We start from the raw sequence: 26,640 nt of genomic DNA, 5'->3' as shown, positions 1-26,640 counted from the left end.
CACACTGGTACTTCACTCTAGAAGATCCTCCTGTGCTTCTATAGATTTAAGACTATTGCTGAGAAAGATAAAATATCAAAGATCTGGCACTGGGTGTAAACTTGTAACTGCCAAACCTCTCCCTTTCTCCTTTGGGCTTGCTAGTGCCTTTCAACATTTGAACATATGAGACCCTTATATTTATAAGAAAATTATCCCCAACCCTTGTTTCCCAGCTTTCTTTATGCTTAACGATATCACAAATGTTTCAATATTCTCTGCATAAAATTAAATTTAATTCATTCCAATTAAAAACATATTATATGTGCCACATTTAGAACGGTAGGTGGTATGATGTATCACACAGAGACAGAAATAAGTCTGTTGAAAACTGCATTCTGTAAGTAGTTCTAACTTTTTTTTTTTAATTAGGTACAATCCATCTAATTTGTATAGGTACAGGCACAGATATAAATACATACAAATTATACCTGGAGGTATTTTTAGTTCAGATATTTAGGCATAGGACAAAAAATGGAAAAACACCTATCCTCTAGAATAAGAATGACATTCATTTTATTCTGTTTACTTCTACTTTCTATACAATTACAACAAATATTATACTTGTGTTGTATATCAGTTTTTAGTTCATTTCTCTGTTCTGACTTTGAACCATACTTCATTCATGTGCTACTGACCCTCTTTTCTATGTGTAACTCTGTTGACTGCCTCATTTTTAAGGAGCTATTCTAATACGCTGTGCAAAACCAGTTGTCAAATGGCACCGGAAGTAACAAAGGTCAATACAGGAAATTCAACACAAACCACCGGAGAAACTCAATTCCATTTCCTTAATGTGCTCAGCCATGGGCAATGAAATACTTGCTCCAACTGAACTGCAATTGTTCCCACTGAATTGTAAAGACTCAACTGATCACAACATTCACAAACAACTTGACCTGGGCTCCACAAATGAATTAATCAGTCTAGCTGTCAACCTTGTTTCCCAGACAAAGGAATTCACTTTGCCCTCTTAAGCCTCCTCTCCAAGTAGAACCACTAATCATTCATCATTTATGCATCTCAATTTCCAACCTCCTTGCTTTTGTGAATACCCTTTGTTCCTATAGGGTCATTTCCCTCTATATCTGCAATGTCTAAATTCTATCCCTGAGACAGGAATTAACACAAACCTAGCTTTTCTGTGAATTGCTCCCTGATCTGCTCAGCTGGAAGTTCCAAAATCCTTCCTCATATTCATAGTCAGGCTTTTTATGTAAGGGAGAGAGGTATGAGAGATTCCCTTCCCTTATTTGACTCATATCCCTTCTTGCCAGGCAAAGAAAGCCTAAAATCAACCAAAATAGGGTTTGTTTGTTTGTTTGTTTGTTTTAAAGAAGCAAAAAGGGCCATCATTCATCTTTCAAGCTTCTAAAAGCATGATTTGATCAGGAAATTCAAGGCTACTAAGGGAGTCTCAGAGCTAATTTTGGCCCTGCATATTTTTATTTTCTTTACTATCTTTGGATCCTATTGATAGACTAAATATTCTTTTATTTTACATCTCTTCAGAACTGATAGAGAACATCATCTTAAACCTCCTGCAGCAGGAATTACATTTTTGATATTTTAGGTCAATGCATTATCCTTGGTCATTCCTAGTTCCTGGGTGTTTTAAAACTCCCTTAGTAAGGACAAAATTGGAAACATTTAGATTATAAAGCTGCTTATACAGTTTAGCAAGAATACTCTCTTCTGTCCCTAAAATAATATCTCCATTAGCAAATAAAAAATACGAATAGCTTTTAACCACTGGAAATCCCTCTGAATTGTAGGTATAATATACATGAGTAAATAGAATGTTTAAAAAATATACACTGTAAATTTCAAAACTGACAGGAAACATTAGATTCACCATGGTTATAAAGAGCATAGACTACTTCCTACACATAAGAATTTTATTCTGTGTTATGTTTAATACAGTTGTAACAGACTTCCCTGAAAGAAGGGAATATAGAAACACATCAGATACATCAGTGATTTTCAAAGTGTAGGTCATAGACTAGTAGCATCAGTATAGCCTGGGAACTTGTTAGAAAGGCAAATTCTGGGGCCCAGCAAGCTGTGTGAAGAAGCCCTCAGAGCGATGTTGCTTGCTAGTTTCTAAACCACTAGTCTATGATAGAAGTTGACTAAAGCTTCATTTTTTTTAAATGTTTATTTATTTTGAGAGGGGGAGAGGGAGCGTGCGCAAGGGAGGGGTAGAGAGGGAAGGAGGGGGGTAGAGAGAATCCTCAGCAGGCTCTGTGCTAAAAGTGCAGAGCCTGACATGGGGCTCGGACTCACAAACCATGAGATCATGACCTGAGCCAAAATCAAGAGTCAGGTGCTCAACCAACTGAGCCACTCAGGCACCCAAGCTTGACTTTTTTAAAAAATATTTTTTTAGCATTTGTTCATCTTTGAGAGACAGAGACAGAGCGTGAGTGGGGGAGGGGCAGAGAAAAGGAGACACAGAATCTGAATCAGGCTCCAGGCTCTGAGCTGACAGCAGAGAGCCTAATGCAGGGCTCCAACTCATGAAATGTGAGATCATGACCTGAGCTGAAGTCGGATGCTCAACTGACTGAGCCACCCAGGCGCCCCCCAAGATTGACTTTGATAAACATACTATATCAATTGAAAGTTTTGTACTCCTTTAGACTAAATGACTATATTCTTTAATACTGTTCACATATCATGGCCAGTGTATTAATTTAATTAACGAACTTTAGTTTTGTTTTAAAGGATAATGTACAGTTACATAAGATGTGCATTCAAAGTATTCATAACTTAAAAATTTTGATTCTGCATTTTTTAAAAAGAACTAAAAACCAAAAACATTACCCAATCAGTGCTTTTTTTGGGTCTACAACAACCTATTTACCTGGTAATCCTCGTTTCTGTGTTTTCTCAAACAAACATTTCAAATACAATAACTTTTAAAATCCATCAAACATTTTGACTAATTTTACCTTTCAGCTGTTGATAAAGTGGTTTGATCTTATTGTCAGATTTGCTCTGTGTAGCTTTCTCATCTTATAAAACTGTCTTTAATAGATAAGATAAAATGAGTCCTTGCACAAGTCTGAGAAGCAAATAAAATGTTTTTTTTTAAGACCAGAAGTTAAAGGTCACACTAAGACAAAAGAATTAATAACCAAACCAAATGCAAGTTTATAACTGCCTGATTGAAATCAGCCTGTTTATTCTGTCAAAAGGAAACAACAAAACTTATGTTTGCTCATGTAGTGTCAAAAAGCATATATCCAGTTCACATGGTTCTGGTAGTCAAATTCTCAGAGGCATGTTCAGCTTGCAGTAGTCTAATCTGCTTGAACTCTTCAAAGAAAGAATCCTATGCCTAAATGTGTGTTAAACTGGTATCCCAACATTTTCTCTTCCGTGAGATAAGAAGTTTGAAAATAGTAGATTCACTTATCAGCTATTCATGTTGGTAGAATGTGATTGCCCTTTGCAGGAAATTTCTTATCAAGTAGATATCAATGAGAAGTTTAATTGAGTTAATTTTAAGTGGTCAGTGACAAAAATGCACATATAATATATTAAAGCAGAATGCTGAAGTTATCAAATGGAAAGAAATTACATTTGACAAAAAAATTTAGATAGAAATGTACCACATTCAATAATGTAATTAGTCATTAAGTAAAATGTTGAGAAATGTGGTTTTATAAACAAAACTCCAAAACTAATGCTTGGGTTTTATTAGTCTGCAGTAATTATAACAATCCCTCTCAAAACTACTTTAGTTATTATAACTGCCTTCTTGCCTCTCCTAGAAGGCTTAATGGAAAAAGACTTTCCAGAAGTGATATAATCTCTCTCCTGGGATATTTGAAAATACTAGCTCTAATAAATTACACATCTTCATAGAAATAAGTGTGATCTAGTAAGTGGGACTTGGGTAAAATCTTTGAGTGTTAGATCAAAAGGAATTCTTAGCATCCAAGAGGCTCAGAGTAGAGACCTAAAATTGGTGACTTATGAGCATAACTGTCTTTGTCTATATAACGTTTGTTTGATTTGAAGAGTTAAAACAGCAACAAAACTTTTTTTTTACATTTTTGTTTATTTTTGATAGAATAGGGGAGGGGCAGAAAGAGAGGAAGAGAGAGGATGCCAAGTGGGCTCCCCACTACCTGCACAGAGTGCAATGTGGGGCTTTATCCCACACCCCACGAGATCATGACCTGAGCTGAAATCAAGAGTCAGACACTCCACCGGCTGAGCCAGCCAGCCTCAATCTCAAAATGGGGAGATGCATCACAAAAATCCAGATTTCTGGCACTCCCTACCATGTGCAAAGTACTCTAGAGCTAAGCAGGTGCTGCCTCATTGAGATACACACTTGCTCTCCAAATCATAAATGCCCACCTGGACCATCACCCCTTCCTCAGACTCTGTGATTACCTGCCTGTGCCAGGCATGGCCTAGGGACTAGGGTTACAGCTGGAAATAAAAGGGATGCAAATCTTCTACCTCACTAAGCTTACACTTTAGTAGGGGAGACATATAAACAAACTCAATGGTCTGTTAGATGGACTGGGAATTGTGGAGAAAAAAGGAGCAGGGAGTGTGGAGGGGGTGAGGGAGGAGTTTTAATAAGGTGGCCAGAGAAGGTCTTTCTGGAAGCTAACATTCAAGTAAAGCCCTGAAAGAGATGAGGGAGTATGCCATGTGCATATCTGAGGGCCAGTTAATGTTATAGCTTGGAGGCAGGAGCATGATCAGCATGTTCAAAGCACAGAGAAGAAGCCAGCATGGCTGGCATGGAATGTATTAAGAGACCTGATCAGAGAGGTGAGGGGTGAGGGACAGTCTGCATAAGGTCTCCTGGCCCATTGTCATGACTTTGCTTTTGTACCGAATGATATGGGGAGCCATTAGCCTGTTCTCAGCTGGAAAAAGACCTGATCTGACATACTTAAGAGGCTCACTCTGAATGTTGTGTTGATAAAGACTTCGGCTGAGCAAGTGTAGGAATAGGAAGAGCAGCTGAGAGGCTAATATAATAAGTTGAGTGAGAGGTGATGGTGACCTGTACCAAGGTGGCATCAGTGGTGAAACAAAAGTAGCTGGAGTCTGGATATATCTTGAAGGTGGAACTGACAAAATAGACTGATTTATTGTAAGACACGGAAAACTAGGGAAAAGTCCAGGATGATTCCATAATTAGGACCAAAGCAATGGGAAGCTAGGGTAACTCTTAACTAAGGAGAAAGACTGCATGTAGTAGTGACATTCAGTGGCATGTTGAGTATATGAGGCAAGTACACTCAGCAGAAAGTGGGTTCAGATGTGGAGACTCTACTCCTCCTGTACTGTCCCGATAGTGGAGGGACATGCGTATTGCCTAATTAAAGAGGCTCAGAAAAGGCACCAACCACTCCTTTTGGGAAAGACCTCGTGACAGTACCCTCCAGTCTCTGCATGAGATGAAAGCAGTCCATATGCCAAGCCAAAATGAGAAGTTGTTGTGTGTTCAATTGTTATTTCTAGGCTCTAAGGGAGTGTTTCTACCTTGAAAGGTGAATGGTAAATCAGTGTAGGTATTTGATATACGATTTTGTTAACCTGAACAATTAAGATGACAGCTCTGAAATGGCATGTCTAAGGATTTACACTTAAATGATATCCTTGAGAATTTGAGTTACCATTAAGAGAATAGCTTATTCTTTTATAAGCCGGTATGGTGGAAATGAGAAAAATAAAAGTACCTATCACAATAATCCTAGTTCTACCACTTAACTAGCTGTGGGACCTTGGACAAGTTAATCTCTCAGTTCCTTAGTTTCTCTTCTATTTAGTCCCTTAGCTCCTTCTTCATAGGATCATTATGAAAATTAAGTGAAATTTTATGTAATTCCCAGAATAATACCTGACTGATAATAACTATGTAATGTTAGTTCTTAATTCTATTTAAATGTTTCAGATATTAGTATTTTAAAGCCAATCTATTACCATTTGTATAGCACTTTTTTTTTCCATAGGAAAGAAGTTGATGTGGCTCATTCACAAAAATCCTATTGGTTAGGAAGGATAGTGATTATCATTACCTTTTCAAAAATCTGAAGAAACTGGGACCAGGAAGACAATTCCTTAACTGAAGATCACATACCAAGTTGTGGTATATATTGCTATTCTTTCAAGGGCATCCTATTTCCCATGGAATGTCATGTAAGGGGGACGTAGTATCCTGAGACTATGCAAGTTATGATTATTTATCCCTAACTGCTCTTGACAACTCTGTAAATGGGTAGGTGAGTAACAAGAGCAATGAATTCAAGCAGGTATTTTTAGAAAGATTTGTCCACGTGACTATTCTGGATTTACTTTCACTGTTCTAAGAAGTTAATTACCCTTTGCATTACTGGTTGCTAATCCACTATTTCATATTATGTCTATAAGCAGCAAACAATGGAAGTTTCATCTCTCCTAGAAAACTAATTTGTCTGTAAACTGAAACTTTCAATGCTTCAACTCAGAAAAATAAGTAATGCTGGGTAGGAGGGAGGTCAGTAGGGAAAGTATTTTTAGGCAGGGGAATGGCTTTTAGTGTCCCTCAAATCATACCATCTTGACAGTTTCCTATCCTGATTCTATGTACAACCAGTCTATTTTCTTCCCTGACAGAAGCTCTTGGCTCCGGTCATGCAAATCTGCTTAAAATTATATACACCACTTGCTCATTTCTCTTTTGCTTCTATAAAATCTCAGTCTGGATATCCCTTCCCCACATTCAAGATTAAACTATTCCTTCTATCCCTTAGATGTGGTTTAAAACTCCCCTTCTGCTGAATGTCAGTAAGCCAAATATATGTATTAGAAGCCTGAGTGTCACGCCTGAATGAATGAATGTTATTTTCTAAGATCTAAACTGGGAATAAATGGGGCCTTGGTTTACACTATCAGCAGTTGCATTTACAGTCCTAGACTATTGGGATTTTATACAAGAAAACAAATGGCATTGTTGCTTGTAAGAGTTAGCAAATTTACCAGCATGGAATTGTGAGAAGTGTACCAGAATTAGCATCAGGTGGAGTTAAAATTCCAGTCTTCACCATCCACTGACTAATTCTGTGACTTTGGTCCAAGTATTGAATATTCCTGAGCGTCCTTTTCCTAATCTGTTAGGTAAAACTCTTAATAGTTTTAAATCCCATTGTATCAACCAAGCTTATGAAAGAGCCATATAAACTGTGTAAAGTGTGATTCTTCATTTTTTTAACAACTATTTGTAGAAGATCTACTAAGTACAGTGTGCCGGCACCTTATCAGGCAGTCTGCTGTGCAGTAGAGAGCGCAGAACAGGAGAATATATAGAATACTTTGTGAGATATTGAAAATCTAAGAACATTTCTACTTTTTTTTTAATGTTAATTTTGAAAGAATGAAAGTGAATATGAGTGGGGGAGGGGCAGAGAGAGCTAGATGATCCAAAGCTGGCTCTGTGCTGACAGCAGACAGCCCTATATGGGGCTCAAATCCACAAACCGCAAGATCATGACCTGAGCCTCAAGTTGGATGCTTAACTGACTGAGCTGCTCAGGTGCCCCAAGACCATTTCTACTTTCAACAGAAGCTTGAGAATATTGGACCTGCAACATTTAAACTGAACTTTGAGGAATGAAAAGGGCACGCAAGGTACAGGAGTTGCATAAGCAAAAGCATAGAGACTTTAAAATATACCTTTCCTGAGGCATTGCTATTCAGCTTCAGTTACATTACTTGAACAAATATGTTAAAACACAAGTGTTGGCTGCTTCTCAGAGTGTTAATCTATATGATTTATACCTACAAGACCTTCATTCAGGTAGACAAACAACAGGGAAATGGACAGATTAATGCAAATTGCCATGAATTTGTATTTCATCATCTCAAGCAAATCCTCCTGGCTTGAGTCCTATATTCAAACTACGGTACTTATGGAAATTAAAAAAAAAAACTGAAGTATTTTTTTCCCTATATTATATGATGTGCCAAGAGCTATCAAAGTTATGTTGTTTTCTAGCCTAGTGCTGAAAGGGAGAATGAGTTCTGTAACCAGAGTTGCAATTCAGTTTTGGGGAGTAAAAACTAATGCTGAAGAACTAAAACTAAAAAGGACAAATCTGGAATCAATGTGAAATAAAACAAAAAAATTTAAATTTAAAACATTTTCTTCCAGTAGTTAGACCGGGTTAAAGGTCAGCAAGTCATTTTAGAGGATAATTAAGATGTCCTTCTGTAGGAAATTATCTGTGGCTTTAGACTCATTTGTAGCCTTCTGAGTCTAAAATAGGTGATTAAAAAGGGCAAGTCCAAGTTGCAACTTCTACGTCTCTTTTTTGATGAGTATGACAAGCAGAGCTAGTGGGTCTATCTTGGGCTCCAGAGGAAACAGACCGAGGGGAACGGGGTAAAGGGATATTGGGTCGTACTGCATCACAGGAACTCTTGGAAGTGATTTACATAGAGAAATCTTCACAGAGCTATAGTTGTATTAATTCACTTAATCATCATAAAAACCCTGTGAGGTAAATGCTCTTGTGCACAAATGAAAAAGCAGAGTCCCAGAGAGTTCCAGAATTCAAACGCAGGCAGGCTGGCTTTGAAGCCCAGCGGTCTGTTCCCTCTCCTCCTAGTCTTAATTTTCTGGCATGTTTCAGACTTCAAATCCTCTGCTTTATGTTTTGAATGACTTCATGCAAAATTTCCAAGTCAATTTTACTGAATCTCTTCTAAGCAAATCAGATGGAATCTATCATGTGTGTTACTAATAATCTTTTGTCAGAGTAGGTTGATATTTCTGTTGATTTTTTTTTACCTAAATAGAAAAAGAATAGTTTCCATATTCAGATCATTCTTCAGTAAATAACACTAAATTCTAACACTGGAGTAGACAGTTTGCTGTTTGTGTAGGCAACACCATCTTTAGAGTGAGTTTTAAAGTGAAACCTGTCACCATGTTCAGCTTTCCATCGGCAGCTTTGAAGGATGCTTTTTTTTAAGGGAGGGAAGGAAAGGACTTGGAAACTTCAGAAGTGCCTACCAATGTGCTCACCTCTACTGAATCCTGAAGACCAGGTGCCATTTGGTTTTTCTCCATCTAGGACAGAAATCTCAAATATGTGAGTTCACGCTTGCATAGTCTCACTGCAGGTATCTCCTAGATAGGCTTTTTTACCATAAAGTTTTCTGCATGTGTTGATTAAAAGTGTCTTGCTTTATTTTCTTTTATTATTTTATACCCTCAGCCATAATCCACACATGATTTATTTTCTCATTTATAACTTTGAAATATCAAATTTTAAGCATCTATTGTGTTAAGAGCACAGTGGCAATTATTTTTGGCCTTTTTTCTCACATCAATCATATTACCTCTGTGTTAAGTACTAAACTCTTGGACTGTTTTGGAGACCCATATTTGAACAGTCTTCCATTTGTCTACTCTGTGCCTGATTCTGAGGTTTTGTTAACATGAAGCAACCTTGTAGAGCCTTTGGAGTCTTCTATGAGAGGTAGAAAACTCTGGAGGCCTTGGCCACCATTCTACATCTGCCTTTCAAATAACCATGGCCAATCCCTTGCCTCTTGAAGGGTTTTATTTATCCCATTACCTCCCTAAAGAGGCACAAGTACCATTTCCTGGGTTCTTTGATATAAGATTGGGTAGGCTTTTATTTTTCCCCAATGCATTTTTATCCCTATTTGTAAATTTATGTAACTCCGGGAAATACTTGATCCATGTCTTATTGCTCTTTTTTATTCAATCTAGATTTGAGCAAATTGGATTCAACTCTGAAATATGTAGAGCAGGAAGCTTTGTGGTTAGTTGATAACTAAATCAGTTTTGCAGATGGATTTGATGTTCTCCAGAACACATCTCCTACTTTCCCCCCTCCCCTTTCCTGCTTACCTCTGAAATCATGCAAGACAGCTTACTTTACGACCATATTTCTAGGATGTCAAACTCTTACTATTTCCCTTTTTCAGCTTCTCTGATAAACCTCTGAAGTCCAAGTAGCATCAAATATAATTTTAGATCCACTCTGATAACAGTACTCTCCACACAGGCACTGCATATAAAAGGAGATATATTTTCAAGGACTTTGGAAATTACATTGGTGAATAAATTATTTAGTAATAAAACATTGAAATTAGAGTTTGTTACTTTGCTTTCCAAAAGGTTGGATATAAATGACAACAGGGATATAGCTAGTATTTTTCATTGACAAACCATTTTAGAACCAAACATACTATAAGTCATTTTTATAGATAATGACACATTATATCATTTAATCTCCACATTGGTGGTATTAGAGAAGCATTGATTTTCCGTATTCCAGATGAAGAAATAGATGGTCATCAAAGTGAAGAAACTTGCCCAGCAAATTCAAAGTCATGTTTATGGTGCTCTTAAGTCAGATTCTCTTCATCAGATCAGCTGTAATCTGACCTTGATGTGGAATTGGAGTGATAAGATCATCACATGTAATAGAAGAATGTGTTTCAGGATTAAATTGTTGTTATAAGTATGATACTTATAAAAAATGGGTATCATAGAATGACCAGGACTGAGGAAAAGTGTTGAGAAGTTTAGAAAAATTTGTAGTGTCTCTGATTTTTCACCTCCATCATCTAAAATTTGAGAATGGCTCTTAGTTATGAGTTTTCTGGGGGGAAAAAACATGTACTTTTCTTAGTTGTTTCACATACTTAAATGGAACTTCCCTAATATTATTCAGTATGACTAGAAATTTGGGTTCTACTTTTGTTATAACAAAAGCTGGTTGAGAAATGGAAGTTGATATGCATCCTAAAAATTCCATCAGTTAAATGATAATGCTCTTGATACTGTGATCTGAAAAGTTTATCCATTTGTTAGCTTTAAATACCTGATATATTTAATATATCAGATGCTATTGTGTGAAGGGCATATAAAGATGAACATACTAGATAAGTTCTCTGCCCTCTTGGATCTTAGAGTCCCACTGGGGCACCACAGAAAATGGTAGTAACATTGTCTATCATGCACTATGATAGGTTAGTAAGGGCATTATGGCTCTTAACCATTCCAGAGGCATCCATGTATGCTGAAATCTGAAAGACATGGAGGCAGGTCTTTTTCTACAAAAAGGTGAGGAGAGAGCTGTTTGCTTTAGGGATGATGTTGGGAATTCTGTTAGTGCATTTTCCATCTAAGAAGGGTCTCATTCATTTGCCACTGCCCACTGTGTTCTCCTGTGAAGCAGTTCAGAATCACCTCAATATATGCTTTTCCCTCCCCCTGCCCTCCTCAAATCCACACCAAGATATTCTCCAGCTAGATAGTCCACTTTCCTTAATAGCATTAGCAGGGCTTTGCACAGAGGGCAACAGCCATAGCTACTGAAGTGGGGGTAAAGAGGTGTCCTGTGTCCCAGCTATTCCTTTAGTGATCATAATAGCTGTCCCTTGACCCACTGTTACTTATTCTGTATGTTGGTGACTCAGTGACAATTCCTAAGATTTCATTAGAAAGACTTCTGATAACCTTGTTTCTGCTTTCATCTTTTATCTTTTATAAATTTTGAGGTACTGTTGCCATCATTTTGTTTTCCAAAGATACTATAGATGTATTTAAAATCTGGTATTACAATTGCATTTTTGAGGGAGCATTTTGAACAGGAAATTTCTAATTTTTAAATATCACTGCAATAGAGATGGGTTCAGAAAATGTCCTAAATTTTTATATGGACTAGGCAATGAACTGCATTCTTTTAATATATGTTATATAAGCATATATTAATATCTATTCTCTTTTATTATGCAATTTAAAATTCATAAGAACTATCATCTTCTCCACCAAATCAACTTTGGGGCATCTCACAGACAACATGATGAAAGTAACCCATGTTAATAGTTTCAAAATTCAATTCTCCTCATTATCTTTTTCATATCATTTTTCTTATAGTCAAATGTGTAAATTTTTAATTATTGCATTTTAAATAGCTACATGAAAATGATTCTAAAATTACCAAACTAGAATTACAAAGTTATTTTGTTTTTAGGAACACATTGAGAAACTCACTGAATTTAAAAATAAAATGAAGCACAATTATGCTCATGTAACCAAGTTATCTTGTAAGCACAGTTACTGTAGGAAGTTGAAATAATTCAGGGCAAATAATAATTTTTAGTATATTCAGTTATTTTTATATGTTGGTTTACAAGGTGGCAAACTTTTTAAACAGGGGATATTGGCTGACAGGAGCAAAAATTCTCCTGATTTTTCTTGTGTAGACATGTTCCTTAAAAATGTAAAATTTTAGGGGTACCTGGGTGGCTCAGTAGGTTGAGCATCCAACTGTTGATTTTGGCTCCACACTGACACTGTGGAGCCTCCTTGGTATTCTCTCTCTCTGTCTCTCTCTCTCTCTCTCTCTGTCTCTCTCTCTGTCCCTCCCCTACTGGTGTTCTCTCTGAAAATAAATAAACATTTTTTTAAAGTATAAAATTTTAGAACTTTTTCCTCTAAATTTTAAGACTGATCAATGAAAATGTGTCTTGTAAGTCTTTTTACACACTCCCGTAGTACTACACCCCTGTAGTTCTAAAAGTAGTAGTGACATCACTACTTTGCTTATTATGTCTGTTCCAGAAATATTCATTCAATGTAGAAAAAACATAATTTATCTGAAATGGCAGCCATTCAAACAGCAGCAATTTGATTGAAGTTTTCATATATCCAAAATGTGGGCAATATAAACATTAAAAAGAGTTTAAGCCTTGATGTTGACTCTCAAAATACTTAAAATATACTTGATGACACAAATCTAACTCAAATAATAATATGAGAAACAATTAATTGCTAAATTTTGAAGTTTATAAGTGAGGAAAATATAGAAAACAATAACACATACAAATAATACAATACAATAAAAATACAAATAATAGATACAAAAGTATGTACTCAGGTCACTGAAGATGAAAATTGGCTTTCCAACAATATAAAAGAGATTAGAAGACTAGTTTTTCTGACCTGGCATGAAAAAAATGATGACATCACTACTTTTGTGGGCCCAGATTTTCTCATCTGCAGAGTAAAAGAATTGCAGTCAATAATCACTAAAATCTCTATTAGCTAGAAAAAGTTCAAGTGTGGGGAACAATGAACATGAAGGCACAATTAGGAAAGGAGAAAACTAATATGATCAAAACATTGAAGGAAGTGACCCCATTACAGCAGAGAGTGCATATTCAGGATTAATTGGAGATAAAAGTGGATAGGCAGCATGATATCAGATTATATAAGGTCTTAAAATCAGGCAGATAAGTATAGATTTGGTGTGAAAGCAAATGGATAACCATTGGACCTTGGGAGGCAGATGAGCTACATAATGAATCTATAGTGCTTAAAGAAGATTAGTTGGACAGGGAAATAAATGAATGATGGATTGATTGGAAAAGAGAGCCTAGGGTTACAGCAGCAACACAGGAGGTTGTAACTAAACTGGAAGGTAAGATATAGCTAGTATTTTACAAGGATCAGGAACCCTGCAATCTCTGCCTCGTTGTTGAAGGCAAAACAGAGCTGGAAAGTTAAAGTGGTAAAAGGAAAATAGGTTATTTTCAGGAATATTGTAATGGGGAAAGGGGCCCTTCACACATAACCAGGCTCAATTCTGAATACAGCATGGACAAGTGAGACTTTAAACTAAAGAACAGAGTGGGGAATCAGTAGATGGGAAATTGCTAAGAAGAAACTTTAGGAGATAGGGGAGTTCAGGCTCAACCAAACAAAGTAGGATTCTTAAATGAAGGTAGGCCAGGGTGATCAGACATCACCTGGAGGACAGTATAAGTTACGGACTCTAATTAGATATTGAGGATGATGAGATAGGATATTGGGAAATTCTAGTTAAATCAACTTAGCAGAAGTCTTGCTAAAACTTGACAATGTAGAGACACAGAAGCTTAAAAGTTGAGACCTAGTTGATAAGTTCAGGGGAGCCTAAGCAGAATTTGGTCAAAGAAAGAATGTTTGTCACTGTAATTATGATATTATGGAGGACAATACATCTTATCTGGGTGTCTTTTCCCCATTTGTATGGTGAGAATGTGCCATCTTCTCAATACGATTCTAAAATTTAAGTTACTAGAGACAAATTATTGTATTACAATACCAGATGATTTGCTTTTTACCTCGGAAGTAACTAAAGAGTAATTTATTTTTGCCATTCAGCTATGGAAACATGAATTACTTTGTGTGATAAGCTTGTTTGAGCATGTGACCTATATAGGACATATTTTTCGTAAATAGATACTATATATACCTTGCATATATCACAATTTTTCTTTAGAGTAGTATCCTACCACATGCCTTAAATCAATTAGCAAATGCAATTTTGTCAGGTGGGTTTTCTTGTTCACTGTGTTTTTGTTGGGATCATCATTTCAGTATCACATTGAGAAAGACTAAAATGCAATGGATGAAATCCTTTCATAACACAGGTACACTGTCTTCTTCCAAGATGCTCTCCTGTAGGTTTTATCAGCAGGAAAGCAGCTCCCAGTATGAGTGACCTCCAACATAAACAGGAAACCAGCTGTGATGAGAAATCTCTTTTAGTGGATTTGTACCACCAGAGGCAGTCATGAAACTGCGTCTTTGAGGAAATACAAATCAAACAGATGGGGGAAAAGCAAACAGACTTCTATGGGAAAGAAATTTGATGCATCTGAAGACTATATGACTCATCCTTTGTTCTTAGAACAAGACAAATGATTGAAGGTAGAGAATGAGATTAAGAACATTAAATTACTTTTTAATTGATGCAGAATTCAGTGGAATATGTGTTTACCTAAAAGTTAAACTAGATCTGGCCTTACATGTACAGGAATGAGTAACTAAAAATCTTATCCATTTAGTTTAGAGATTTTATTTCTTTTCTTTTTGTCTTCATCCTCTAGCCTCTTCCTAAATGTACATCACCCAGGGAATAGTAACATCACTTAAAAACATTTAGCTTTAAGTAATTAACCAAATGATAATATAATTATCAATTGGGCTCTGATCCAGGCATGGCCCCTAATGTTTTGGAAAATACAATGCTGAATAGTCCTCAGGTAGTTTAGTCTAGTGTTGGGAATGAGAGTGAAGCATATGAATTACAATACAAAGAGTTGCAAGTGCACAAAGCTTAAGTACTGAGCATGTCTGGCAAGAAGTAATTAAACTAGAAAAATAGCTGTCAAAAACTGTTTTCATAAAATTTCCTTTACAATAGATAAATACACTCTCAATGTGACAAAGCTCCAGATTTCAAAAAAAAAAAAAGGTGAAAATAATCCTGGTCCCTGCAAACTGATCCAGACTAGTCAGCTTTACACTCGAATTCTTGGCCCTTTGGTCAATCCAAAAGATGTGTCCCCTGATGGTGGCTTTCAGACCTCTCCCATTCAGTTGTTATTCTTTCCTATAAACCACATTTCTAGTTACTTGTGGACAGTTCCTTTCAGATATCTAGTGTCATCTCTAACTTGACAGGTGCACTTCTGTATGAGACAAAATACCTTTAAGTTTTTTACTTTCTAAATCCACTTTTTCCTGTTACTACTTCTGCAGCTGTCTGGCCTCCAGAGCTACAAAAACTAGAGCTATATTTAATTCTTCCTTTCTTTGGAGAGGAAGTGTGGTATGATGTCTCTCTAATTTCCTGATTGGTATCTGTAGGTCTTGGGCCGTATCATTTAGTATCTCTATAATTTCCTTTTTTCCCCATATCTAATGTGGGAGCTAATAATGAGTTAGAGCATGTGCAAAAGTCCAGCATCTTGCCTGGTATAATCGCCTGGTATAATTGATAGAACCATCAATAGCATTTTTCCATTTCTTCTCTCTCATTCCCAAACTGGTGGGCATCAAGTCTTTCTTTTTTTATTCCTTGAAATGTCAGAAATATTTTTCTTCTCTCCATTTCTCTGTTTTTCAATCTCTCATTCAAGTGTTTTCCCTTTTATTTTTCCTCCATGGAAAAACACTTCAGGATTACTGTAAAAGCCTTGAAAAATTTTTCTCTGCCTTTAACTTCTCTTTTCTCCTTTACTCCTGTTGCCAGATCAATCCTACTGAAATAGGGCTACATTAATTTCCTCCTTTAAAAAATGATCTTGAGTTTTTCATTTCCTATCACATCAAATCTGAAACCAGGTTATCTGGGCTTTCCAGAATGTGACTTCATTCAACAACAGGAACATGTCACCCCTTTGAGTAAGCCACACTCATGTCTCTTTCTGTAATAACATTTTCCATATGGAGTACATATTTCAGTGCCCTACCACATATCCCTCAATTTTTCTCCAATCCCACATTTCTTCCCACCCTATACATCTATCATTGTCCAGTCTTGTGTCCCTCACTGGGGCCAGGAAACTTCAGTAATGAATTAATTAATGTCCGAACACAATTGCCACTGCCCCTTCCTCTGACAGACCTGCCCAGGGACCCTCTCTTTGGAGTCATTCTCACATGTGTTCTTGGCTACTCTTTTTTTTTGGTTCTACCATGCTAATAGGGCTGGCTTCATGGGCCAGGAATCTGCAATCACCTAGGGCTCCATGATGAAAATGTCCTGTACTTGGTTTAATGCCCTACTGTTGCTATCTTGAAATGCTTAATTTTTGAAAAAGTCCCCACATTTTCATTTTGCACTGGGCCCCATGAATTATGTAGTTTGCATTGCAACCTCAGCATTTATTTTGAGTTGCACTGAGGTAAGAACTTTACATATGGGAGTAATATTTGTTATATCCAGATTTTAGGTAGTATAAATCCTCCAGTGTTGCATGCCATATAAGATTCTAGGAACTTCTTAGTTTTTCAGCATTAAAATAAAAATATTTTTAACTATATTTCTCAATCTTAACATGTTGTATTTTCTACAAAACAGCTTTTCCATTATCTTAATTGAGTGTTTCAGCAGTATCATTGAGTAAATCTACAAAATGTTTGGTGAAACTTAAGTTGAAAAACACAGACTTACTCTTAGAAAACCTACTACTGCAGATCCTGTTGACATTGAGGGTATTGTCCCATTTGAAACCCCGTAAGAGAAACTGCATTCAGCTCTAAGTGCTCAGGGAGAGACTCATGTCACCTGACACATGAGTATGTTGTTGTTGACCACAAAAGTGGTGGCATTGATCATGTTCGCACTGTAGCTTTGGTTGTCTAGAAGTTAAGTCAAATTTGCAGATCAAAGCATTTTATCTTGGTTTGAGTGTTCTAATTTCTATTTTTTCTTTTCCATATTTACTCATATTTTTGTTATATGTATTAAGTCATCTCAAATTTGACACATATAAGTACTCAAAAATATTTGGTGAATGAGTTAGGCAGTATTCCATGATTTAGTGCATTCTTGAAAGTACATGAGTGTCAAATATTGAAAGACAAGGATAGACAAATTTATAATGGAGATAGCTATATTCTCTGAAAACTACAAAATAGTATAAATTCATTAATTATATTTTGCCTTTTGGATACAATCCTTGACAATTTACTACCAGCATTTAGAAAGGCTCTTTGTTCGTTTTAATTGAACAATCTTAGCCACCTGAAGGCATCAAGTTGAGACTGAAGAACCACCATTAGTATTGATTTCAATCTTGGTACTTTGCATCAATTATAGCAAATTTATGATACCTACACTTTGATCACTTTGATAATTTCATTTTTTCATTCCTTCTCTAAAAATGCAAACAAAAGCAACAACAAACACTTTGCTCCTCCGACAGCCTCCAAAAACTGAATTGTGGACTGGTATGCAGGCATTTGATGTTTAAGTGCCATGCAAATGCTGAATTTGGATCCTGAAAAGTTATTGAAGGGTAACAGTACATAATCTTTGGAAGTAGAGTTGCATGAAAGCTGAGGAGCCCTTTACAGTTGACAACTTTAAGAAAAAACTAACCCATCTCATTTTTTCCACCAATCCCTCTTTGCCCTCCTCCTGCAAACTGCCCTGGCCTTTCTCTAAATCTCCATGGTACATGTAGTCCTTAATTGTTCTTCATTTGTTTTCTCCTGTCCTAGTTATGTTTCCCCAGCCTGGACAGGGCCATAAGTTTTTTTGTTAGTTTATGTATCTGACCATTTGGCATAGTGTCAGCTGTGTGAATGATTTATTTTTTTCATTTACTTTTTGTGTACTAGAAAGATAAGTTAGGTGTGGAAATGTCATTATCATGAGTATGGCAACCAGTGTAGACCGTGGTATGTGTGTTTTGTGCTAGAAAGCACTTGATTAATCAAAATACTTCGTGTTTAGAATAAAGAGAATTCTCATACTATTTTAATAGAAGAAAACCTATCAAAGGGAACTGATGAAGCTACATTTTACTCAGAATAGTTGGAAAATATTAGAAATGGTTATGTTTGCAGCATTTTACATAGTAGGTCTGTTTCATAGATATTTTGCTGGTTATGGATAGCAAATGGAATCTGGTAATGCTCCTGAATAATTAACCAACAAGTTTCATTTATAGCAAGAAGCAAATGAAGAAGATATTAACATTCAGGATACACAGAACATAAAGCACAGAGATCTTTAATTCATGGGTGAATAAAGACGGAAGCAACATGTTGAACATAGCATTTTTTTATAAAGTGATTTCAGTTATCATATATTATTAAGTTGATAATAGCTGTAAAGATTCTGCTCAACTTTCTGTTCCCCACCAGCCTCCAGTGCATCTTTAAGTAAAACCTATATATGCTATGAAGAGTTCATATGGATAAGATCAGCTAAATGGAAAGTATCCTCCTCGTTCATTGGGAGAGCTTAATTATATCTGTTTTATCGGTGGAAAGATTCTCCTTTTTGGAAAAAAAAAACACACCTTAGTTTTCCAATTAAGCATATTTGATAAATGCTTCCACATTTATATTTAATGCAGCTAAAAGAGGATTTCATGACTGTTCTCCCAGTGAAAGGTTCTATTCTGCAGGATTTGTACCAGAGATAATCATAGGCTTAATTTGTATTGTATTTTAAAAATTGATCAAAGCATTTTCACATTTGTTCTTTCATTTGATCCTTTCTACAGCCCAGTAAGGTGGGTTAAGTGTGTGTCCTAATCCCTTTTGACAAGGATATTGAGGCACTGAGGGGTTAGGTGATTTGTTAGAGGGTATACTCTGAGTAACAGACATAGGAGGCAAGTATGTACTGTGCTTGCCAGGTCCTGTGCTCACATTATAAAGACCAGTTTGAACACAAACACAGTTATAAACCTCTACATCTAGATGCAAAGCAAAATCAAACAAGGAGCTCTTTAAAATACTAATGCTATAACCTCATACCTAGAGACTTCAATTCACATCAGATGGGAGGACTGGTGGGTCCATTAATATAACATATATGTGATTTTGAGTCTAGTTAACCAGAACAATTGGATATTCACTCACTCGTTCATCCAATATTGTTCTGTGAATTTTACTTTCCAGTCCTTTGACTGTCTAATAGGTTGTTGGATTTATTCAAATTTATCAGTCTTTCCTCTACGATGTAGTGATTGTTAATGTACTCAAATGTATTGGTTTTTTTTCTTTTGTCTCACATAGAAATAACCTTCTCCAGTCCAAATGTACAAAAAAAAATACTCAAAGTAAAAAATAAAACATATCTAGAAGAGAATTTGTAAATAGATAAAAAAACTCGGAGATGCTCAATATGACTCTCATACAAATACAGATGAAAGAAACAAGATTCTATTTTGTACCCTAAAATTTGTCAAAGGTAGAAAAATTTGATAAGTGGCATTGGTGAGAATGAGGAGAAACAGGTACTTTTACATAATGTTGGAAAGAGTTATTGGTATGACATCTTTAGTGGTGAGATTGGTACTATTTCTAAAAAGTAAAAATGTGTGTTCTCTCTCATCTAGCAATACTACTTCTCAGATATACATCTGTGCAACATGGATGTTTAAGAATCTATACTGCAGCATAGTTGGTAATAGGAATAAAAGGAAGGCCTCTGAATACCTGTTCATTGGCAACTAGTTACATAAATTATGGTACATGCGTTAAAGGACTTATGATACATTCATGGCAAATAATACTTACCTGTGCTTATATGGAATGATCTCCAAGGTGTATTAAGGATATTAAATCTTAATTAAGGTTAAAAGTAAAAATTATATATACCATGAGCCCATTTGAGAATAAGAAGTGTGTAAAGGTGGAATGTGGAGGTCTTTGCTTATGTGTCCATAGACTACTTCTGTAAGGGTAAAGACACTATTAACTGTCATGCATTTGGGAAAGAAACCTGGGAGTTTGTGATAAGAAAATTAAATTTTATATACTTCTGTACCTCTTGAATATTTGCAATGTGTGGGTTATTTTTTAATAGACAATTAAAATAAACAATTTTAATGCTTAACGATAGTAATTGGCAAATACAATGAACTGCAAATTGTAAGATAAATTTCTTCTGGTTTAGTTTGTACTTTTGCTGTTTTGATCATATACACTGATGTAATAAATCCTTAAATATCATGTATACTTCTATGGTAATTGTATCATTTCTATTTAAAAAATGTAATTATAAGTTGGAGAAACCTCATTTAACAATTTAAGTCCATAGGTCTCTAGTCAATCCACATCAACTGTGGGATTCTGACTGAGGCAAAGTATTATCAGAATTAGAGAATGTCAGTGGTGCCTGGGTGGCTCAGTCAGTTAGGCAACCAACTTCAGCTCAAGGCATGATCTCATGGTTCATGGGTTCGAGACCCGCATTAGGCTTTGTGCTGACAGTTCAGAGCCTGGAGCCTGCTTTGGATTCTGTGTGTGTGTGTGTGTGTGTGTGTGTGTGTGTGTGTGTGTGTGTGTCTTTCCCTCCCTCATTCACACTCTGCCTCTCTCTCCCTCTCAAAAATAAATAAACATTAAAAAAAAATAAAAAGAATTAGAGAAGGCCAGAACTGTGAGGGACACCAGAACTTTTATAAGTCAACCTTATCTTACAGATGAAGAAACAGGCCCAAAGGATTTTTTTTTCTCCCATGTTAGTGCATTACACTCACATGGTAAAATTTAGAATTGAGTTTAAATAAACTTTAGTACTAAGTAAATGGTGATAGTACGAATCAGAGAAGATAAGTTATTCAAACTAATTCCACATCAGCTGGCTGTTAATCCTTGGATAAATCTTTTATTTTTCCTTTCTGGGCTCAAGTTCTTAGAACTTTTTTAATTTGTTCTTTTTTCCCCACTCTAAAATAATTTTAATCAATTTGAATATAAGAAAATTTAACTAGTATATAAAACTCAGCAGAGATAAAGTAAAATTCTATATCCTGACTTTATAAATTGCTGTCTTAAACTAATTTGTAGTGGCCACCAGTCAAGTTCTTAAAACTTTAATGATAGATTAAACCCAGCGATACTGTTTGTACCCAACCCATGTTGATTCAAAAAGATTCACCCACTAATTCAGGACCTACTAACTTTATTACCCTCTCTACATTCATAAGCACCTCAGTTTCCCAAAATTTTTGGATCTATGTAAATGCTCCTACCCTTCAAAAGTCAAGCCATGTTAAATCAAATTAACATTTATTTCAACAATTACTCTAAAAAAGGCATTTTAGTAATTCTTATAAATAGTTCACTGGGTGAAGAATTCCCATCTCTGCAAAGTCTTCAAATACAGCTCAAGATCATGGGATCCTTCCTTTCTTTGAGGAGTTATTTCACAAACATTCCGAGTCACAATATATTCTTGTGTTCTTTTACTGTTGAATATGGCTTGTTCCACAGCCAGGATCTAATTTTTATACTTCCCATTGCATGTATCTACCTAGCCCTTGTGATTTTAACCATGGATTCAGCAGAATAACAGTGAATGAAAACCAATATTTAGACTAAAAGGAATGTTTTGTATTGCAGCTCAGAACAAATGCAGAATTTTAAGTTGCCTGGAAATTGTAGGTCAGGTGGGCTGCAACATGAAAAACTAATACAGCAGTGTCTCCCAGGTTGGGACAGCAGTATATTTCTCCCTGCAGAGAAAGAAGAGGATGTAAGAGTGAACAGAACTTGGAAAGGGACCCATGACTCAGCCAACAAGTTCCCTTTGTTGATGCCCCTCAGGAGACAAATCTAAGAAAACCCAAACACATAAACTGGGTCTTAGATTATCTGTGCTAATAGCTTCCTCCATTCGCAAGGATAATCAAAGTTAAACTTGTGTTTCTTTTCATCTTTTTGAGGAGAAAATTATTTCCTCTAGGTTTGAATGTTCAGACTACACAAAATTAGATTCCCTTTCCTAAAACGAGATCATTAAGTAGAAAGCTATTAAAAGGATGTGCATAATCCCTGAGAGTTCATTAGTTAACCTGCTATTTAAAATCTCTCCCCCCAAGATCTCCTGAATCAAATTTTCTATGATTAAATATCAACACTCTGAATACTTTAAAGCTTTCAGATTTCATGTTGAGACCCCATACTGCTTTTCTATATGCAACCCCCAGAAATAAACTTTTAAAAATTTCTACACAAACTACTTGGTCTCATAATTTATCTACTTTTTACCTTTTATTGATGTGTTGGCTTCACTATCTTAAATTCTGTAACAATTTTGTTCTTTTTCTACAGGCAGAATTCACAGCCATGCGGGAGCAGTATATGCGAGGTGGAGAGGGATTCATCATCTGTTACTCTGTCACTGACCGCCAGTCATTCCAGGAAGCTGCCAAGTTTAAAGAGCTCATTTTTCAAGTCCGCCACACCTATGAAATTCCCTTGGTGCTGGTGGGTAACAAAATTGACCTAGAACAGTTCCGCCAGGTGAGTGCCAAAATTTTTTTTCAGTTTGCTTTTAACTCCGAGAGTACATAATACCAAGTATGCCTGCTTTCCAAGGTTCATACTGAGAATTATGAGAAAGAAATGACGCATGTGATTTTCTAAAAAAAAAAAAAAATCTTTTAAAATCTCTGGTGGATTGTGTTAGCCACTACAATATATCCCATCCCACATGCTACTTTGCAGTATCTTTATTCCATCAGGATGATGGAATCCTCCTGTCTGTTTTTCCCACTCCTTAGATTTGGGCTGGCCCTATGATTTGTTTTGGGCAGTAGAGTATAGTAGAGATGATGCTGTGTACCTATAGAGGTAGAGTCATAAGAGTTCTGCAGATTCTACCTTTGCCACTTAAAATGCTTGCTCTTGAGATCCAGCTACCATGTAAAGACCAATGTAATCATTAGAGAGATCCATGTGAACAAAGCAACATCCAGCCTCACCGCAGTTCCTGCCAAGGCACCACATATGTGGGCAAAGCTACTTATCATGTTCTAGAACCAGCTACCATCTGACTATAACTTTATAAGATAACCTAGTCAATCCATATGGAAGAGAGACAACTCTCAGCTGAGCCTGGTCTGGGTTTCTGATCCACAGAATCATAGGCAAATAAAATAGAGTTGTTTACACCACCATATTTTAGAGTAATTTTTCATGCAGTGATGGGTAATCAAAATAGGACTCCTCCTACCTTCCAGAGTCAGAAGCTACTACCTTTCAGGTTTAATAAGAAACACCTTCCATATACCATAAGTCTGCTTCAAGCTGCCCCTACTGTATCATTGTGATCCTCAGTTCCTTTCTCCAAACAAACAAAATTGACAATACAGAAACTATGGCTAGCTTCTGATAACGCAGAAACCACAGACTGCAATCCTTTACCAGATTTCTTGTGGTTCATTATAATTTATTCTTATCTGATCAGACACTCTCAGGGCTTGATGGGCAAACTGATGGCCTCATCTCTACAGGGTAATGATACTTCAGTTGTCCTTAGTACTCCTAAAGAGATTAAATAACCAAAACCTAGTTCAGGGCCAGGCAAATCATCTCACAATTCTATTGTCATGACTCACTTTGTATAAAGTTAAATTACTAAGTCATGCAAAACAAATTTTTGTAAATTGAATTACCTAAATTGAATGGTTTAGTTATAATTTTAGATACTTTATCTTTATTTAAACTGCCCTTAAATTTGAGCTGGATTTTAATAGTTTGTGTGTTTCCAATTAATAATTTTTATTCTTCTTAAAGTAACCTCATAAATTATTTTTCTAAGGCTAGAATCTTCACTAAAACAGTTTACTCCTACTTTAAGTGTTAAACATATTTGTACTTTTGTATCAGATGACTTTTAAGTTTTCTCAAGTGAAAATATCTCATATGGAGCCAATGCTTATAAATCTATTTTTAATACAGAAACAAAATTTCTACAATTTTGTGCAGTACATTTTAGTAGCGGCATTTTTTGTATATCTGACTTGAAAATCTAAGCATCCTAAAGTGGCAGCTGACTATTTTTTAGGAGCTATAATATTTGTCTCCTCTGTACCTGTTCTTCTGCATTGCTTTATTTTTTTTCCCCAAAGTAGTGTTTAGTATGACATGGTTACATTTCTATGAGATAGGAATTCAAGTTTATCTCACCAGTGAAATATGAATCTCTTCTGTGATACTTGACAAAAAGGAAAGAAAAAAAGAGAGGTATAGGTCTAGTGGTGAACTCTTCAGATACTCCTCTGAAGAGTGGGGAGGTTCTAGGTTTTTTTTTAATTTTTATTTTCTTTTAGGACTTGTGGGAAATGACATGTGGGAGCACCCTGAGATGCAAATATACCATCAGTGATTACATGACCACATTTAACTGTACTTCTCAGAATTTCTAGGAAACATAAACCTTTAATTGAATGCCAGTCAAGAGAGCTACAAGTGACTCTTGTAAGCTAGTACATTTGAGAACATGAGTCTTCAGGCAAAAGTTAATCACATTGTCTGCAGAATGGTTTCTCTCCATGATTCCAGCACTGGCTGGCATTTGCTTTCCTCTCCCCATCCTGGCTCTGCTTCTGCTTTCCCAGGATCAAAGGTGTTCAACAGATACCCGGTCTCAGCCTGGGTAATTACAGATTAGCAGTGATGTGACTCACAGGCATCACAAACATCACTGAAACAAATAACAAAAATAGTATTAAGCTGAGTAATTTAGCAGATTTGACATACTTTCCCTTTTAGATAAAAACAAGTAAACAAGATAGTCATAGAAAGTGCAAAAACCATGAAAACTCAAATTACAATCTTTTTAAAACTGCTCATGTACCAATGTCTCCAATAATGAAGTGTTGATATGCAAATTTGGCTTCTGGCTGTGGTGTTTGTGATAGAAATAATTGTTCCTATAATTGTAGAGTGGTTTTTCCTTTTCAAAATGCTTTCAATTCTCACTTTATTTTAATCCTGTAACTGCCCCGTGTAGTTTTAAGGCAAGCGGTTGATGGATGAGGATATTTGAGAAGTAAGTATACTGATAGAAATTGATTTTAATAAAATACTGCTGTTAGTGACAAATTTAAGACTAAAACCCTGATCACATGTACTCTTTTTCTTACATCAGTCTTTAAAGGATAGGTCTCCATTTTAGTTTTGGGTTTTTTCCACATTTTCCCCCAAAACAAAGATGTTGACACCTGCATCATCTATAGCTCAAAGGAGTTTTGTGAAGAGTCCTAGAGTGATAATGTTAAACTCTGGAAGCTTCTGAAGGAAATCATGCTAGTGCTTATGTTCAGTGTTAGGAGGCAGAGAAGCAGGGTTTTTACTTGACAGCTCTTCTTCCTCATAGAAAGTGGTTGAAAGGGAAGTGCTGATGATAACAGCTGCTTCTTATCATGCTTGTGTGGTAGAGTGGGTGGCTACATTTTGAATCCATCTTGGTGAATTCCAAGTCCCTTTTTACCAAGAAAAAGAAACATGTTTTGTTGCCTGATGTCCTTCATCATAAATGACGTCTTTAAGAAAATATATTGAAGCGCTCTGTTTAACTTTGAGTATTTTCTCTGAGAACAATATTCATTTTGACACTGATCCTGATGATGCATTTAGTATTGCAACACTCTGTGCCAGGCACTTAGCACACATAATTTTATTTCATCTTTACCATAAGGCCACAAAGTAGGCTCCTTTATGGTACCTATTTACCTATGAGTTATCTGAAACTTCAATACATTCAGTGACTTGCTCAAGGTCACATAGCTAGTTAGGGCTGTGAGAACATGTCCAGTGTCTCTGATTTAAAATCTCACTATTTTATAATTTGGGCCTGCAAACCATTATTGTTTTTCATGAAATTTGTTATATTCATTTCAGCATCTTAGCATGCTCCTGAGAGGATAGAAGATAACCAATTGCATTTTACTGGAGCAGGAAGGAGCAGAACGATAGCGCTTTGGAGGTGGAGTGAGGAGCTCCAGGGCAAGGAGCTGGACAAGGCAGTAATAGCCAGAGTTGGGAAGAATGTGAGGAAAATTAAGGGCAAGGAAATGGTGCTCAAAACTACTGAAAGGCACTGTTCTCTAATCAGGGGCACCATCTTGTCCTGAGTCCAGCCAGACTATTCTAAAGCCTTTTTAAAGTCCTAGGCTTCAATAGGTCCCTGAGCTTGCGTGGCCTTTCTCCCTATTGGGTCTTCTGCTGTCACACTGGGGAGTGGAAAGTAATAATTTCTGCCTTTTTTCTGTTTTTGCAAAATTCTACAGAGT

The 26,640-nt window shown here is 36.2% G+C and overlaps 1 protein-coding gene across 1 annotated transcript in view; it reads left to right on the top strand.

Moving 5' to 3' along the window:
* The window catches only part of RIT2 (Ras like without CAAX 2), a 363,856-nt gene that overhangs the window by 158,114 nt on the left and 179,102 nt on the right, over nt 1–26,640 (top strand). The window contains exon 4 of the mRNA XM_027068876.2: nt 22,673–22,864. Within this exon, the coding sequence (XP_026924677.1) occupies nt 22,673–22,864 (192 nt within the window). The remainder of the gene's footprint in view (nt 1–22,672; nt 22,865–26,640) is intronic.

This window comes from Acinonyx jubatus, chromosome D3, assembly GCF_027475565.1.
Source record: "Acinonyx jubatus isolate Ajub_Pintada_27869175 chromosome D3, VMU_Ajub_asm_v1.0, whole genome shotgun sequence".
Taxonomy (NCBI): domain Eukaryota; kingdom Metazoa; phylum Chordata; class Mammalia; order Carnivora; family Felidae; genus Acinonyx; species Acinonyx jubatus.
This window is presented reverse-complemented; position numbering and strand designations above follow the sequence as displayed.